This window comes from Chiloscyllium plagiosum, unplaced genomic scaffold, assembly GCF_037043375.1.
Source record: "Chiloscyllium plagiosum isolate Xiang-an unplaced genomic scaffold, Cpla_swu_hap1 HiC_scaffold_24, whole genome shotgun sequence".
NCBI lineage: Eukaryota > Metazoa > Chordata > Chondrichthyes > Orectolobiformes > Hemiscylliidae > Chiloscyllium > Chiloscyllium plagiosum.
In genome coordinates this window covers 1,131,201-1,150,088 of record NW_028270162.1, presented here as the reverse complement: position 1 = coordinate 1,150,088, position 18,888 = coordinate 1,131,201, and the positions used below count along the sequence as shown (strand labels likewise).

The 18,888-nt window shown below is 40.6% G+C and overlaps 1 protein-coding gene across 2 annotated transcripts in view; it reads left to right on the top strand.

Moving 5' to 3' along the window:
• dnah10 (dynein axonemal heavy chain 10) overlaps nucleotides 1-18,888 on the top strand; it is a 380,504-nt gene that overhangs the window by 185,484 nt on the left and 176,132 nt on the right. For both annotated transcript variants that reach the window (XM_087999811.1, XM_087999812.1), the window contains exons 41-46: nucleotides 3,179-3,301; nucleotides 4,139-4,273; nucleotides 6,139-6,355; nucleotides 11,393-11,512; nucleotides 13,375-13,520; nucleotides 17,486-17,638. In XM_087999811.1, coding sequence (XP_087855937.1) covers nucleotides 3,179-3,301; nucleotides 4,139-4,273; nucleotides 6,139-6,355; nucleotides 11,393-11,512; nucleotides 13,375-13,520; nucleotides 17,486-17,638 — 894 coding nt within the window. The remainder of the gene's footprint in view (nucleotides 1-3,178; nucleotides 3,302-4,138; nucleotides 4,274-6,138; nucleotides 6,356-11,392; nucleotides 11,513-13,374; nucleotides 13,521-17,485; nucleotides 17,639-18,888) is intronic.

Genomic DNA, 18,888 nt, shown 5'->3' with positions numbered 1-18,888 from the left:
CTGCCTCACAGTAGTTACTAATGAATTAGAGGCTAGTGGCTTTTACACTCAGAAGTGCCAAGAAGGAGTGAAAAAGTGTGGTGCTGGAAAAGTACAGCCAGTCAGGCAGCATCTGAGGAGCAGGAGAGTCAAGTATCAGCTCTTTCTTTGCTTGAAACATCAACTCTCCTGCTCCTCAGATGCTGCCTGACCGGCTGTGCTTTCCAGCACCACACTTTTTGAGTGTGATCTCCAGCATCTGTAGTCCTCAATTTCTCCTAGTGCCAGGAAGGAGGTTCATGTTGCTGCCGACAGGACAGTCTAGGTTGCAAGGACCCAGGTGTCAGGTAAATGCATTGTTGTGGAGTTAGGAGGGGTTATGGGGTTGGAGGGGGCCACAGGGAGTGGAAGTTGTAGGGCTAGAGATGAGGCTGCTTCATGCTCAGGCCCTCAATTGTCTACAACTTGATTTAGAATTCAAAGGCCTCTTTACTGTATTGCCTGAGATTGTGCTTGTTGCTATTGGTGGCAGGTAGTCATTTGTAACAGAAGACATCATTATTGTAAAAAGGGGGTTTTCTGAGCATCCTGCTCATTTCCAAGAAGCAGGAAGGATAGGCTGGAGGTCCTAAAACCGAAACTCCTAACTGACAAGCACTCTGCAGTGGTGAGAATCTGTCCTTAAGTAGCCCTTAAATGATCTGTAAGTGAATACTTAAGGATCTTGACTGACAGTGGGCCAGGCAGGTTGAGCAGGTGCCTGCCCTGCCTAGTCCCAAATTTTGGTGGCGGTTGAAAAGTGGTGGGATTCTGCTCTACCCTGCCTAAATAAGTTGACTTATCCCTTCTGGGCCCAGCAGCTCCATGACTGTCAGATTCTGTCTATAATATGACTTTCTTGTTTAGGAGGAGAAAGTAAGAGCTGCAGATGCTGGAGATCAGAGTTGAGAGTGTGGTGCTGGAAAAGCACAGCAGGTCAAGCAGCATCCGAGGAGCAGGAAAATCAACGTTTCGGACATAAGCTTCATTCCTGATGAAGGGGTTATGTGCCAGGAGCATGAGAGATAAATGGGATTGGGATGGAACTAGAGAAAAGGTAGCTGGGAATGCAATAGGTAGATGAAGGTGGGGGAGAAGGTGATAGATTAGAGAGGAGGGTGGAGCAGATAGATGGGAAAGACAATGGACAGATCAAGAGGGCGGTGCAGAGTTGGAGGTTTGGGACTGGGATAAGGTGAGGGGAGGGGAAATGTGGACAGGTTACCTGTCTTCTTCCTTCTCCAGAGAGAAAAGGCTGAGCTTAGTCAACCTCTCTTCGTACGACAAGCCCTCCAGTCCAGGCAGCATCCTGGTAAACCTTTTTTGCACCCTCTCCAAAGCCTCCTTATCTTTCCTATAGTAGGGTAATCAGAACTTGACACAATATTCCAAGTGTGCTCTCACCAGGGACTTGTAGAGCTGCAGCAAAACCTCACAGCTCTTAAACTCAATCCCCCTGTTAATGAAAGCCAAAACACCATATGTTTTCTTAACAATCCTATCCACTTGGGTGGCAATTTGAGGGATTATGCAGTTGAATACCAAGATCCTGCTGTGCCTCCACGCTGCCAAGAATTCTATCTTTAATCCTATTTTCAACATTCAAGTTCGACCTTTCAAAATGCATCACTTCGCATTTATCCAGGTTGAACTCCATCCGCCATTTCTCAGCCCAGCTCTGCATCCTGTCTATGTTGCACTGCAGCCCGCAGTAGCCCTCGATACTATCGATGATTCCTCTAACCTTTGTGTCATTGGCAAATTTACTAACCTACCCTGCAACCTCCTCATCCAAGTCATTTATAAAAACTAAGAAGAGCAGAGGCCCAAGAACAGAGCCCTGCGGGACACCACTTAACACTGACCTCCAGGCAGAATACGTTCCATCCAGAACCACTCTCTGCTTTTTTAATCCAGACAGCCAAATTTCCCTGTATCCCATACTTCCTGATTTTATGAATGAGCCTGCTGTGGAGAACTTTATCAAATGCCTTGCTGAAGTCCATATACTCCACATCCACTGCTCGACCTTCGTCAACCTGTCTCGTCACCTCTTCAAAGACCTCAATAAGATTTGTGAGACATGACGTGCCCCTCACAAAGCCATGCTGACTGTCTTTAACCACAATATGATTTTCCAAATAGTCATAAATCCTATACCTCAGAATTCTTTCCAAAACCTTGCTGACCACACACGTAAGACTGACTGGTCTGTAATTGCCAGGGTTTTCCCTATTCCCCTTCTTGAAAAGAGGAACAACATTCACCTCCCTCCAATCCTCCAGTATGACTCTGTGGAGAATGAGGAAGCAAAGATCTTCGCCAGCGGCTTAGCAACCTCCTTCTGGAGCAGCCTCAGATAAATCTAGTCTGGTCCTGGGGACTTATAAATCTTAATGTTTGCCAAAGTTTCCAGCTTATCAGCTTCATCAATCTTGATCTGTTCAAACCTATTTCCCAGCTCCTCAAAATCAAAGCAAAAAACTCATTTAGGGCTTCCCATATCTGCATTTTCATCTCGAAGGATGAAATCAGCAGCTCCATAGGAAAACTGCTCCCTGCAAGTTCTCCTCAAAGCCACTCACGTCCTGACTCGGAAATGTATCCCCACTCCTTCACTGTCACTGGGTCAAAATCCTGGAATTCCCTCCCTAAGGACATTGTGGGTCTACCTACAGCACATGGACTGCTACGGTTCAAGAAGGCAGCTCACCCTAACCTTCTCAAGGGGCTACTAGGGACAGGCAAACCAGTTCTGGTGTGAGATTGGTAAGTTTGTATGACTAGAATATAATGATAGAATTATAGCTTCACCTCCATGACATGCTTGCCAGCAGCTGGATTTTGTGTTAAACCTGTCAAAATCACTGCCATGAAAAGCATACATACTAAATATGCATTAAAGATATGCTTAATAAATTAGAGTTCACTAGTGTGGCGAGACTTGTAGCTATACCATGCATACTGTGAAGAACTCTCTTATGGAAATCCTGTCAACAGTTTGGGATGATCAGGGTACACACGTGATGCAGGATTAGTTTTGGAATTAAAGCATGGATCAAAGTGGGTATATAAGAGTTAACTGATGAACATTTATTATTGGCCTTTTCTTGATATGTGCATGTTGAGCCTGTCCTTTACTTCTCTCTGGGTGATATAGGTTGGAGATTTACAGTATGCGTCTCCAGCCACGGTCTCTCGCTGTGGGATGGTGTACGTGGACCCCAAGAACCTGCGCTATAGACCCTTTTGGGAAAAGTGGACTAATGAGAGGACAAGCAAGGTATAAACTGATTTTCATAATCTGTTTCAAATTTTCTACATTGAAACATCAACAGTTAACACTGGCTTTTATTTAACTGCCAGTTTTCAGAATCCATTGTACCGCATGGAATTTGTTACTTCCACATTTTTAGACAGATACGATTACATTTTGTCAACTAACTAGTGCCATTTATCTGTGCAATTATCTTTTTAAAACCTTGTTAAGTTCTAACATGAGTTTAAACAAAATGAAGTTTAAAAATTGAAGTTTTGTTTATTGATAGAAAGTACTAATTTGGCTACTCTTGCCACTGGACTAGAAGGTTGTAGATCCAATCACTTGAGTTCAGAATCTATGCTGACATTGCAAATGTTTTACCATTTATTCAGAATGTTGCAGTGTCACAGATGCCTTTTTCTAATGTGACATTAAACCAGGACCCAATCTTGCTCAGGTAGATGTAAAAAATCCCTTTTCACTATTTTGAAAAGGAATAGGAAAGCATTCTCTGTGGTGCTATGGCAATATTTACCAATCAGTTAAAAATCACTTGTCCAGTTGACATTATTTTGCTGCCTTTGCCAGCTTGCTGTGAGCAAATTGGCTGCCATGTTTCATATACAATAAAAATGGCTGTTCTTAAAATAACTTAATTGGCTGTGAAGCATTTTGGGACACCCTAAAAAGTTTTATACGAATGTGAGTATTTCATTCACACAGTGTGTTCACATCCTCAACCTTTCTTTGAGATTTCTTCACATAAGCAATGTGTTAAGAACTAAAAGGACAAAAATGAGATGTGATAGCTTAAAATCTCACAACTTTATGTTTTAAAATCCTTTCTGTTTGCTTTAGCAAGAACAGGTTGACCTCCACAAACTGTTTAATAAGTATGTTCCTTACATCATTGAAATGATAGTGGAGGGAATGTTGGATGGCAGACAAGTGGAAAAGTTAAAAACAATTGTACCTCAAACAGAATTGAACATGGTAAGGAGTGCTCATAGTAAACTATTTAAGGTGAAAATATTTCTAATAAAATGTATTGAAAAGAATGATCTTTTATGCTAGGAATTAGAGAAACCAATTAACAATTCAGTTTATTTTACTTTGAAATGAATATTATTGTAAATAAATTTATGTTAAATATAATTTCTTAGAATGATATTGTAAAACACATAACATGAAAGTATTTCTGTCAGAAAATTCTTGTATCCATCACTTTTCTCCTATCAGGTAGTGATCTGTTTCTGTACTCAGGCTTTCATTGGTGAGTGAGCCTCCCCAGGACAATAGAATTGGAGATCTGTAAATATTGAACCGCTATTCAAAACAGGTCTGAGGCTGAGCCAAGTAACAATAGACCGGTCAATCTTACTTAGTCTGACCTTATTAGAATCAGTACTAAACTATTGGATTAACTGTAATTTGGAAAGGCACAGATTAATCAGGGATAGACAGGTAAGGAATGATTGTGTCTTACTGACTTAATTGCATTTTTTGAGGAAGTAACAAGGAGGATTGATGTGGGTAGAGCAATGAACATTGTCTATCTGGTCTTTGGTACCGCAATTTAGCAACATCCCACATGACAAACTGTTAAGAAAAATTAAAACCCATGGGAAACAGCAGAATGTGGTGAGTTGAATTCAAAATTGGATTATTGAAAGGAAATAAAGGATGATGTGTGACAGCGTGTGGAGTGAGTGGAAAAGTGGCACATGAAATTCAATCCAGAGAAGTGAGAAGTAGTGCAATTGAGGAGAATAAACAAAACAAAGGAATACAAAAAAAACTGGAGGGTGTTGAGAGAGATAAAATATTAGACCTAAGAGTGCATGTTAACAGGTAATAAGTCGGCTGGATAAGTTGGTAAAGAAAGCGTATGGGATGCTTACTTTCATTGGGTGAGGTATTGAAATGTAAAATCAAGATGGTAATACTGGAACTATAGAAAAAACTTGTTAGGCCATAGCTGAAGCTTTCTGTACAGTTTTGGTCACCACATTGCAGGAAAGACATAATTGTTCTTAAGAGAGTATAGAGGGGATTTACAAGAATGTTGGCATGGCTTGAAAATTATAGCTTTGAGGAAAGATTGGATAGGCTAAGGTTGTATTTCTTAGAACAGAGGAGGCTGATGTATCCATTATGATATCCAAAATAATGAGGGGCTTGGATAGAGTGGACAGAGAAGAAGGTTTTCCCTGAGTGGAGAGATCAGTTACTAAGAGGTGCTGAATTAAAGTGATTGGTAGATTAATTTGAGGGGATAGGAAGAAAAATGTTTTCACCCTGAGTGTGCTAGATGTCTGGAATTCAATGCTCAGTTTTGGGGTTGAGGTAGAAACCCTCAACTCATTAAAAAGAAACCTGGTTCCTCTCCTGAAGCCCTGGAACCTTACCAGCCACATACCCAGGCACTGGAATGTAGGATTAGAATGAGCAGCTTGTTTATTCAGCTCGAGCAGACCTGATGGACTAAATGATCATTTTCTGTGCCATAACCTTTCTACGGTTCTGTAGAAGCTGCTGACTAAGGGACACTAATGCTTCCCTGATTCCATGTTCTGCCATTGTTTGTTCACTAAAACCTGTGAGTGATGTTTCTGCTGAACTTTTGCCAAAAACACCACTAAAAAATGGATGGACCAAATTCTGACCATGCTATTTAGTCTTTCAAAATAGAGATGATTTAGAAAGATTAGATCAAAGGGGAAGGCATTGTTACTTTCTACTGATTTAAGAATGTGTTTTACTAAAATAAATTCTATCATTACTTACTTTAAAAGTTAGTATTTTGAACAGGAAAGTATGCTCTAAGACAACCATCACTTAGAATAATTGTTCTTCAGGTGGTCCAGCTTGCTAGGATGTTGGACTCTTTCCTCGAGAAAGAGGTGGATAACTTTGACGTTCTAGAATGCTATTTTATTGAGGCCTTGTACTGCTCTTTGGGAGCGTGTCTTCTCGAGGATGGAAGGGTGAAATTTGATGATTATGTGAAACGCCTTGCCAGCATGTCAGCAGTTGAAGCCTCAAATACCCTTGCAGGGCCAGGAGAATTGCCAGGTAAGTTTTTGATCCAGTACTTTGTCTTTTCTGATCATAGAACATAGAACAATACAGTGCAGAACAGGCCCTTCGGTCCTCAATTTTGCACCAACCTGTGAACTATTCTCAGCTCGTCCCCCTACACGATCCTAAAATCATCCAAGGATTGTTTAAATTTCCCTAATGTGGCTGAGTTGACTACATTAGCAGGTAGTGCATTCCACGCCCTTACCACTCTCTGAGTAAAGAACCTGCCTCTGACATCTGTCTTAAATCTATCACCCCTCAATTTGTAGTTATGCCCCCCGTACACGCTGACGTCATCATCCTTGGAAAGACTTTCACAGTCTACCCTATCTAGTCCTCTGATCATCTTGTATGTCTCTATCAAATCCCCTCTTAGCCTTCTTCTTGCCAATGAGAACAGGTTCAAGTGTCTCAGCCTTTCTTCATAAGACCTTCCCTCCATACCAGGCAACATCCTAGTGAATTTCCTCTGTACCTTTTCCAATGCTTCCATATTCTTCCTGAAATATGGGGACCAGAACCGTACGCAATATTCCACGTGTGGCCGCACCAGCATTTTGTATAGTTGCAGCATGATATTACGGTTCCGGAACTCAATCCCTCTACCAATGAAACCTAACACACCGTATGCCTTTTCAACAGCACTATCCACCTGGGTGGCAACTTTCAGGGATCTATGTACATGGACTCCAAGATCCCTCTGCACATTCACACTACCAAGAATCTTTCCATTGACCCAGTACTCTGCCTTCCTGTTATTCTTCCCAAAGTGCATCACCTCACATTTAGCTGCATTGAACTCCAATTGCCACCTCTCAGCCCAATTCTGCAGTTTATCCAAATCCCCCTGCAACCTGTAACATTCTTCCACACTATCCACTACTCCACCGACTTTAGTGTCGTCTGCAAATTTACTAATCCACCTATGCCTACGTCTAAGTCATTTATAAAAATGACAAAGAGCAGTGGTCTCAAAACAGATCCTTGTGGCACACCAGGCTGACTCCGGACTCCAGGCTGAATATTTTCCATCAACCACCACTCATTGCCTTCTTTCAGGAAGCCAGTTTCTAATCCAAACTGCTAAATCACCCTCAATTCCATCCCTCTGCATTTTTTCCATCAGCCTACCATGTGGAACCTTATCAAAGGTTTTACTGAAGTCTATGTATGCCACGTCAACTGCCCTACCCTCATCTACATGCTTGGTCACGTTCTTAAAAAACTCAGTGAGCTTTGTGAGACACGACCTGCCTTTGACGAAACCATGTTGACTATCTGAAGTCAAATTGTTGCTTGCTAGATATTTATAAATCTTATCTCTTATAATCCTTTCCATAATCTTTCCTACAACAGAAGTAAGGCTCACTGGTCTATAATTACCTGGGACATCTGTACTGCCTTCTTGAACAAGGGCACAACATTTGCAATTCTCCAGTCCTCTGGTACCAAACCTGTAGACAATGACAACTCAAATATCAAAGCCAAAGGCTCTGCTATCTCCTCCCTAGCTTCCCAGAGAATCCTCAGATAAATCTCATCCAGCCCAGAGGACTTGTCTACTTTCACTCCTTCTAGAATTGATAACACCTGTTCGTAATTAACCTCGATCCTTTCTAGTCTAATATCTCGTACCTCATTCTTCTCCTCTCCAATATTCTCCTTTTCCTGAGTGAAAACCAATGAGAAATGTTCGTTTAGCACATCTTCGATCTCCACAGGGTCCCCACTCAACTTTCCACTTCTGTCTTTGATTGGCCCTATTCCTACCCTATTCCTACCCTATTCCTATCATATAACTAGGAATTTAATGAGGAAAGATGTTGTGATAGCTCTACATTCTAAATATAAAGATTGCTATAAATCTGAAATCTTGTCAAAAGTAGTGTCAATCTTTTTGTTCGATGTTAGAGAAATTTGAAGAAGTAAAAACTGACGCAATCTCAGGACCAGATGACCCACATCCTAAGGTTCTAAAAGAGATTTTTGCAGAAATCCATAGTGCATTGATTGTGAATTTCCAATATTCCTAGATTTTAGAACAACTTCGGGAGTATGGCATAGTGGCTCAGTGGTTAGGTTTGCTACTTCACAGTACTGGGACCTGGGTTCGATTTCACGCTTGGGCGACTGTCTGTGTGGAGTTTGCACATCCTTTCCATATCTGCATGTGTTTCCTCTGGGTGCTCCGGTTTCCTCCCGCAGTCCAAAGATGTGCAAGTTAGGTGGATTGACCATGCTAAAATACCCATTGTGTCAAGGGATGTGTAGTTAAATGTGTTGGCCATGGGAAATGCAGGGTTACAGGTATAGGGTAGGGGGATGGATTGAGGTGAGATGCTTTTTGAAGAGTCAGTATGGACTTGTTGGGGCAAATGTCAAGATTAGAATGTTGCTGGAAAAGCACAGCGGGTCAGGCAGCATCTGAGGAGCAGGAAAATCAACATTTCAGAAACGGCATTTATGAAGAAAAAGGGAAGTCTGCTGTTTGAGAAAGGGCAAATGAAAATAGGGAATTGCAGACCTGTTACAGTTAATCCTCTGTATTCGCAAAATCGTGCATTTGCTTATCCATGCCAAAAAAAAAGTCATAACAGAAATCAACACCCATGGGGCCAAATCACATACCGGAATATTTTTAACCATTTTAACCTATTTTAAATGAGCTCCGCACTCAAGAATTTCATCATTTGTGGGAGTTCTCAGGAACAAATCCCTAATGGATATGGAGGAATGAGTGCATTCTGAGAGCAGTCATTCGGAACTTACATTATTTGCTGAAATCTGAAGTAAGGAAATATTAACAATGCACTTAGAAAATCATAGTATGATCAGAAAGAGAACCAGTCTAGCTTTATGAAAGAGAACATGCTCTTGACAAATTTGATTGATTTCTTGAGTTGTAACTTTTAGGATAGATAAAGGGGTATGCATGGATGTGGTATAATAGGATTTCTAAAAAAGCATTCAGTAAGGTGTCACCTTTAATAAGGGGTTAATATGTAAAATAAAAGCTCATGGGTGGGTTGGTTGGAGAAGGTAATGTATTAGTAGGAATGGAGGATTGGTTCATGGACAGAGAGCAGAGAAGAAACAAGACACTTTCAAGTTGACAGGCAGTAACTAGTGCAAGGATCAGTGCTGGAGGTCAGCTTGTTACCATCTATATTTGTGACCTAAATGAAGAGACCAAAAGTAATATTTCCAAGTTTGCTGCTGATGCAAATCTAGATGGGAATGAAAACAGTGTGGATGACCCAAAGAATTTGGGCAAATTACCTAAGTGGACAAGAAGGTGACATATGGAATATAATGTGGAGTTGTGAAAGATTTGCACTTTGATATTAAGAATGGAAAGCATAAAAGTAGGGGAACTTTTAAATGTTGATGTTCGGGGAGACTGTGCTCATATTAAGAACACAGAAAACCAATTAGGGAATCAAATAGTAAGTCTTAGTTTTTTGTAATGGGATTACAAGAATAAGGGAGTCTGCTACAATTACAAAGGGCTTTCATGATAACACAATAATGTATAGTTTTGGTCTCCATTTGTAAGGAAGGAAGCATTTACATTGGAGGCAGTTCAGTGAAGTTTCACTAGAGTGGTTCCTGTGATGACAGGGTGGACCTATGATGAGAGGCTGAGTAAATTGTCTTGGAAATTGGCGGTAAGGAGGGACTTTGAAAGGACTTGACAGTAAAAACTGAGAGATTGCTTCCTTTGCTGAAAAATCTGGAACAAGGGTTCACAGTATTAGGATCAGGGAACAGTCATTTAGGACTGAGATGAGAAGTGTGTCCACTCTGGAAGTTTTTATCCTGGGGATTATGGGGTCTCCATCATTGACTTTATTTAAGGCTTGGATAGACAGATTTTTGGTCTCTCAAGGAACTGAGAGACATAGAGAGCAGGCAGGGAAGCGGTGTCATGGCAATATCTCAACCATGATCATGTTGAATGTTTGTCGACTCCTGATCCCATCTCTTATCTCTTTATTGTCTTGTTGTGCAGTTAAGAAGTAGCTTGATTTGAATTTGTATTTGTTTAGACTGGTGTGCCTATGTTGGCTCTTTAGCAGAGTTCCTGAAGAAGGGCTCATGCCCAAAACGTCGATTCTCCTGTTCCTTGGATGCTGCCTGACCTGCTGCGCTTTTCCAGCAACACATTTTCAGCTCTTTAGCAGAGTTATCTGATTATCCTCATTCAGTAGCTTTTCCCTGAGAGGCCTGGAAATGTTTTTAAATTTCCTTCCAAAGTACAGTCAGGCAGTGTATTCCGAATCATAACAACCTGTTGCATAGAAACTCATGTCACCTCTTGTTCTTGCCAGTCACTTTAAATCTGTATTCTCTGGTTACTGACCCATCTCCCAATGGAAGGGTTTGCCTTATTGACTCTATAAAAATGCCTCATGATTTTGAACACCTCGATCAGATTTTGACTCTGCTCTAGAGGAAACAATTCCAGCTTCTCCACTCTTTTCATTGTACTTCATTGGCTGTAAAACTTGAGAAGTTGTGTGATCATAAAAAGTACTATTCAAATTCAGGTATTTATTTCTGTGCATAGTTAAAGTCCTTTATTCTGATACAACTCTAGGACATCTTATCAACAGCTCCTCTAAAGTTTTGACATCCATTTTATAATTTGATTTCTAGAAATGAGCATATTTTATAAAAGTTTAGCATAGTTTACTTGCTTTTCTACTTTATTGCAATTAATAAAGCCAATGACTCTATATATCTTTTTAATCACTTCCTTAACTTGCCCTGCCACTTGTTTACAGACACCCCACCATGGACTATATTTTAAAGGATGGTGTGTTTCCTCTCTGCGCCCCTACCTGTAATGGAAATCAAAAAGAACTGTAATTATTTATTGTATTTCATCTTAAACCTCTGACCAAATTTCTTTGCACATGCCTTCCTCCAAGATAACTTTATTTTCATAATTGACATGAAACTGTGGAAAACTGTTGAGTTTTGATATTCTGTAATTTTAAGATTGAACTTCTATGTTTGTTGTAGGTCAGCTACCAACTCTCTATGACTTTCACTTTGATGATGTGAAACTGAAATGGGTTCCATGGACCAATCTTGTGCCCAAATATGTCCATGATCCTCAAGTAAAATTTATAGATATTCTTGGTAAGTTTTTGTCTTTATGAATTGGGGACCCAGTTATGCAATGTGTTTGATAATAGACTATCAGTGTGGGGCCCAGAATTCTAGGCTGAAAGACTATTCAATCTGCAATTGTCAGGTACCAATGTAGGACAGTTTTTGGTAACTTAAATTAAACGCTTAGTAGGCATCAGCTGAAAAGCAAACCCAGTACATCACTAATTGGCTATTGTCCCCATACTCAAACACAGGAAATGGAAAACCCCCACATAGGTATTCTGAGTTGGGGCTTAGGAAGGTGTTGGGTTTGGTTGTAACACTGGTTACACCTGACAATTTAAAAAGATGTCGAGATATGTCTTGTCTTTAAATAGCAGGACAAATCCAAACAGGCCAATTACTGCTCCATCACTCTACCCAATCAACAGCAAAGTGATGTAGGTTTTATTCACAGTACTATCAAACAATGCTTACACAGCAATAATCCACTCATCTTTGATCAATTTGCTAACTCAGCTCCAAAGCTCATTCCAGCCTTGGAACCAAGTGTTGAATTCCAGAGATGTGGTGAGAATGACTGCCCTTGATTATCAAGTCACAAAGGAAAATATTTCTAGTTATTGGAGGCCAAGGACATTTCTGCAATTGCTTCTCAAGATAGTGTCCTAGGATCATTCATCTTCAGCCGCTTCATCAATGATTCCTGACGAAGGGCTTTTGTCTGAAACATCAATTTTCCTGCTCCTCCGATGCTGCCTGACCTGCTGTGCTTTTCCAGCATCACTCTAATCTTGACACTTCTGCCCGCTTCATCAATGACCTCCCCTCCATCAAAAGATTATATTTGGGGATATTTGCTGATGATTGTACAGTGCATTTGTAACTCAGATCCTGAAGCAGTCCATGTCCATATGCAGCAAGACCTGGACAGTGTTCAGAGGCTTTAACCTGACAAGCAACAAGTTACATTTGTGTAAAATGAACGACAGGTACTGACTATATCCAGCAAGAGGGAATCTAACGATTTCCCCTTGACTTTTAATGTCATTCCATCATTAAACCATGGGAATTACCATTGACCAGAAATCTGATCATCTGAATGCTCCCTTCCAAACCACAAACCATCCTGACTTGGGGTAATACCACCATTCCTTCAGTGCTGTGAGTCCCCTCTAAATCATGGATGTATCTACACCACATGGACTACAACAGTTAAGGCAGGGAAGCAGTTTACCACTATTACCTTGTCAAAGGCTATTAGGCAAAGGCCGTAAATGTTGATCTCACCAGCAATATTCACATCTTATTAATGATTTAAATTAAAACACAGAAAGGAGTTTTAATCAGCCTATAGCTGTGTTCTGCGTGTCCTGGTAGTACTTGATGAGCACAAATAAGGTTAATTGTTAAAATTCTATCAAAATACTTTCCATTTTGGATTATAAGAGGATTATAGTAATGAATTTTGGGATATAGATCTATTTTGCATGAACAATGCAGTTTATTTCAGAAATGCTGATCCCTATGAGAGTGCTTAAATAGAGTCTTCAAAAGAATTAGATTTAGAATATAGAAGCTGACTGAACCAGGACAGGCAGATATAATTTAGTGGCCATTTATCCCTTGTTTTTATATTTCCATTATATAAATTGCTATGTCAGCATTTATAGTGACATCTGGTATGTAAACCTGTCACACTCTAATTCGTTTCCGTTCTTCCAATAGCTGCAATCACTGGGCAGACGTTAATTATCGTTTAGACATAAACATTTATAAGAGGAAAAAATTGACAGCAAGGGTACTGCAATGTAACATGCTTAATATATGTAAATATTGAAATAAACCAATGTACTTTGCTATATTAAACTGTGCAAAATAATTTCTAGTTCCTACTGTCGATACAACCCGTATCAGTTGGCTACTTGAACAGATGGTGAAAATTAAACATCCTGTGTTACTTGTGGGAGAATCTGGTACTTCCAAGACTGCTACAACACAGAATTTCCTTAAGAATCTCAGTGCAGATGTCAATGTAAGCGCCAGTGTGCAACTGCCTTCTTGTTACTTTATTCTTTGCAAGAGAGGAGTTTGCAGTGGGTTCTTCCAGAATTCAGTATTAGGACCATTGCTTTACTTGTGATATATAAGACCTGGACCTAGGTATGGGATGTGCAGTTAGCAATTTATTGAATAAAATACATGGACAATACAAAAGTTAACAATGTAGTAAACAGTGAATTGCATAAGGGCAGACTTGATGAGGACACAAGCAGACTCTTGCAATGGTCAGTCTCATGGCCGATGCAGTTTAATATGATAAATGTGAAGTCATACACTTGGGGAGAAACAACTCTGAGAGACAGAATGATATAAATGGGATTATTCTGTGGGAGGAGAGGTGCAAAGCCGATAGGGACTGGGAGTGACTATACACAAATAGTGGTGCTATAACAGGTTAAACGTGCAGTTGAAAAAGTGTATGAAGCACCTGGCTCTATAATTAGGGCAATTGAATATAAAAACAAGGACAACATGTTAAACCTTTATAAATCACTGGTGAAGCTTCACTTGGAAAATTGAACACATTCTGGGCACCATACTTTGGGAGGGAAGGAAAGAAGGAAGATGTATGTATGTAAGATGGTACGATCCTGGAGAGAATGCAGAGTAATTTTAACAGCCATATACCAAAGATGGAGGCATTCAGTTGTACAGAGAAATTGGAGAAGATAGTTTTTTTTCCCCTTAGAGCAGCAAAAATTAAGAGGTGACCTAATAGGCGGTGCTCAAAACATTGAGGAATTTTGATCAAACAATGAGGGAGAAACTAATTCCTTTGGCAAATGGGTTGGTAACCAGAGAATAGAGATTTTAAACAAATAACAAAAGAATAAAACGGCTGTTAGGAAACTTTTCTCAGTACAGAGGGTTGTTAAAATCTAGACAATCTACCTGAAAGAGGGATGGAACCAAATTCCAGAAGAATTTTCAAAAGGCAGCTGGATTTCTGGGATTAGATGGAAAAAGTCTGGTTAGAATATTGAACATTACAGTGCAGTACAGGCCCTTCAGCCCTTGATGTTGAATTGACCTGTGAAACAAATCTGAAGCTCATCTAACCTACACTATTCCATTTTCATCCATATGTTTATCCAATGACCATTTAAATGCCCTTAAAGTTGGTGAGTCTACTACTGTTGCATGCAGGGCATTCCATGCCCCTACTACTCTATGAATAAAGAATCTACCTCTAACATCTGTCCTATATCTATTACCCCTCAATTTAAAGCCATATCCCCTTGTGCTTGCCATCACCATCAGAGGAAAAACGTTCTCACTGTCCATTCTATCTAATCCTTCTGATTATCTTATATTTCTCAATTAAGTCACCCCTCAACCTTCTTCTCTGTAACGAAAATAGCCTCAAGTCCCTCAGTCTCTCCACATAAGACCTTCCCTCATACCAGGTAACATCCCAGTAAATCTCCTCTGAAACCTTTCCAAAGCTTCCACATCCTTCCGATAATGCAGTGACTAGAATTCACACAATACTCAGCAAGTGCAGCCGCACCAGAGTTTTGTACAGCTGCTACATGACCTCGTGAGTCTGGAACTCAATCCCTCTTTCAATAAAAGGCAATACACCATATTGTCTTCTTAACTACCCTTTCAACCTGGGTGGCAACTTTCAGGGATTTATGTGTATAGACACTGCGATGTCTCTGCTCATCGACACTAACAAGAATCTTACCATTAGCCCAGTACTCTGTATTCCTGTTGCTCCTTCCAAAGTGAATCACCCTACACTTTTCCACATTAAACTCCATTTGCCACCTGTCAGCCCAGCTCTGCAGCTTATCTTTGTCACTCTGTAACCTGCAACATCCTTCGGCACAATTCACAACTCCACCGATCTTACTGTCATCTACAAATTTGCTTACTATAAAAATGACAAACAGCAGTGGCCCCAAAAGAGATCCTTGCAGTACATCACTAGTAACTGAACTCCAGGATGAACATCTCCCATCAATCACCAACCTCTTTGTTCTTTCAGCTAGCCAATTTCTGATCCAAACCACCAAATCACCCTCAATCCCATGCCTCCTACTTTGTGCAATAGCCTACCATGGAGAACCTTATCAAACGCCTTACTGAAATCCATATACTCAACCGCTTTACTCTCATCCACCTGTTTGGTCAACTTCTCAAAGAACTCAATAAGGTTTATGAGGCATGACCTACCCTTCACGAAACCATGTTGACTATCCCTAATCACTTTATTCCTTTCTAGATGATTATAAATCCTATCTCTTAAAACCTTTTCCAACACCTTACCCACAACAGAAGTAAGGCTCACTGGTCTATAATTACCAGGGTTGTCTCTACTTCCCTTCTTATACAAAGGAACAACATTTGCTATCCTCCAGTCTTCTGGCACTATTCCTGTAGACAGTGACGACATAAAGATCAAAGCCAAAGGCTCAATAATGTCCTCCCTGGCTTCCCAGAGAATCCTAGGATAAATCCCATCCAGCTCAGGGGACTTATCTATTTTTACACTTTCCAGAATTGCTAACACCTCCTCTTTGTGAACCTCAAACCTGTCTAATCTAGTAGCCTGTATCTTGGTATTCTCCTCGACATAAATGTCTTTTTCCAGTGTGAATACTGACAAAAAATATTCATTTAGCGCTTCTCCTATCTCCTTGAGCTCCACACACAACTTCCCCCTACTGTTTTTGATTGGCCCTATTCTTACTTTAGTCATTCTTCTATTCCTGACTTACTTATAGAAAGCTTTCAGTTTTTTCTTGAACCTAGCTGCCGACTTCTCATGTCCCCTCCTGGCTCTTCTTAGCTCTCTCTTTAGGCCCTTCCAGGCTAACTTGTAACTCTCAAGTGCCCAAACTGAGTTTTCACGTCCTAACATAAGCCTTCTTCTTCCTCTTGACGTGAGATTCAACTTCTTTAGTAAACCACAGCTCCCTCGCTCGACCACTTCCTCTCTGCCTGACAGGTATATACGTAACAAGGACATGCAGTAGCTGTTCCCCGAATAAACACCACATTTCAATTGTGCCCATCCCCTGCACTTTCCTTCCGCATCCTATGGATTCTAAATCTTGCTTAATTGCATCATAATTGCCTTTCCCCAACTACAACTCTTTCCCTGCAGTATATACCTATCCCTTTCCATCGCTAAAGTGAACATAACCGAATTGTGGTCACTATCACCAAAGTGCTCACCTACCTCCAAATCTTACACCTGGTCTGTTTCATTACCCAGTACCAAATCCAATGTGGCCTCGCCCCTTGTTGGTCTGTCGACATACTATGTCAGGAAATCCTCCTACACACATTGGACTAAAAACTCACCCATTTAAAGTAATCGAACTATAGTATTTCCAGTCAATGTTTGGAAAGTTAAGGTTAAAGGTTGTGGGACTAAATTGGACAACTCTGTAATGAACTGCTACAGGCACAGTGGGCTGAATGGCTTCTTTTTGTACTGTAAGATTCTATGATTCTCCCAGTCTTCCTCTGTGACTTTTTCTGAATTTCGTTGGACATTTTTGAATGGAGCATAGGAGGTTGAGGGGTGACCTTATAGATGTTTATTAAATCATGAGGAGCACAGATGAGGTGAATAGCAAAGGCCTTTTCCCTCAGGTTGGGGAGTTCAAAACTAGAGGGCATATTTTTAAGGTGAGTGGAGAAGAATTTAAAATGGACCTGAGGGGCACCCTTTTCACACAGAGGGTAGTTTGTCTGTAGAATGAGCTACCAGAGAAAGTGGCATATACAGGTACAATTACAACATTTACAAGATATTTGGACAGGTACATGAATAGGAAAGATTTAGAGGGTTACGGACCAAATGCAGGCAAATGGGACGATTTGTTTGGGAAACTTGATTGGACCAAAGGGTCTGTTTCTGTGCTTTATAACCGACTCTATGACTTCAAGGAGTTTCAAATACATTTCTTGATCATTCAGCTATTGTTGACGATCAACTTCTCATCTCGTACCACCTCAATGGATGTCCAAAGAAACCTTGAGGCAAATGTAGAGAAACGAACCAAAGTTACCTATGGACCACCTATGGGAAAGCGTCTGTTAGTCTTCATTGATGACATGAACATGCCACGGGTAGGTGGATGTGTATTTGTTACAAATTAGAAAATTAATAGATTTTTTTCTAAACTATAATTTCCCTTACCATTGTAGTGATTATTCCATATTACAGCATAGAACAGCAGGAAATAGTAAGGGTGTACAATAAAAGTAAACTGTCACATAGATAAAACCCGAGAATATAACAAGTGGCAGAAATGTGTCATTGATTACTTTGAGCCCTCTCTGCCATTCAATGAGTTTGTGGCTGATCTTCAACTTATACACCACTTTTTTGTTTATTCCCTTATTCCTTGATGCTAAGTGTATTCCTCCTCATCTTAGTCCTAAATGCTAAGCAGTTTAGAATAACCAACTATTAGCAGTGACCTACTCACTGACACTTAATTTGGGTCTTCCAGGACCACTCAGCTCCTGACCTCATTACAGTTTTAGTTCAAACATGGACAAAAGAACTGCATTTGAGAGGTGAGGTGAGAGTGACAGCCCTTACATCAAGGCTGCATTTGACCCAGTGTGACATTACTGAGACTGTGCAAAACTGGAATCAATGGGTATTAAGGGAAGAACTTTCTATGAGTTGGAGTCATATCTGACACATAGGATTGTGGTTGTTGGAGGTCAATCATCTCAGCTCCAGAACGTCTCTGCAAGGAGTTCCTCAGGGAAGTGGACTTAACCATCTTCAGCTGCTTCATCAATGACTTCCCTTCAATCGTTTGCAATCTGCACAAATGTCATATCAGGATTGATCTCTTTTTGAGTCCCGCAGCACACTTGGGCTCGCTTGTGTCTTATACATTTGGCAATATCACTATTTCGGATCATGCTCCAGTTTACCCAGTGGTCAATAATAAGGACACCATAGTAGGTTCGGGGCACAGGTGACTGGATCCATTCATCCTTAAGGATAGCAAGTTTCTCAAGTACATTTCCAATGAATTTGGGGCTTTCTTAGACATAATTCAGGAGAAAGTGAGGTCTGCAGATGCTGGAGATCAGAGCTGGAAATGTGTTGCTGGAAAAGCGCAGCAGGTCAGGCAGCATCCAGGGAACAGGAGAATCGACGTTTCGGGCATAAGCCCTTCTTCAGGAAGGGCATAAGCCTGAAGAAGGGCTTATGCCCGAAACGTCGATTCTCCTGTTCCCTGGATGCTGCCTGACCTGCTGCGCTTTTCCAGCAACACATTTCCAGCTTAGACATAATTCAGGCTTGGCCAGTAATTCATCCATTCTCTGGGAAACTGCTAAAGCATATGCCACAG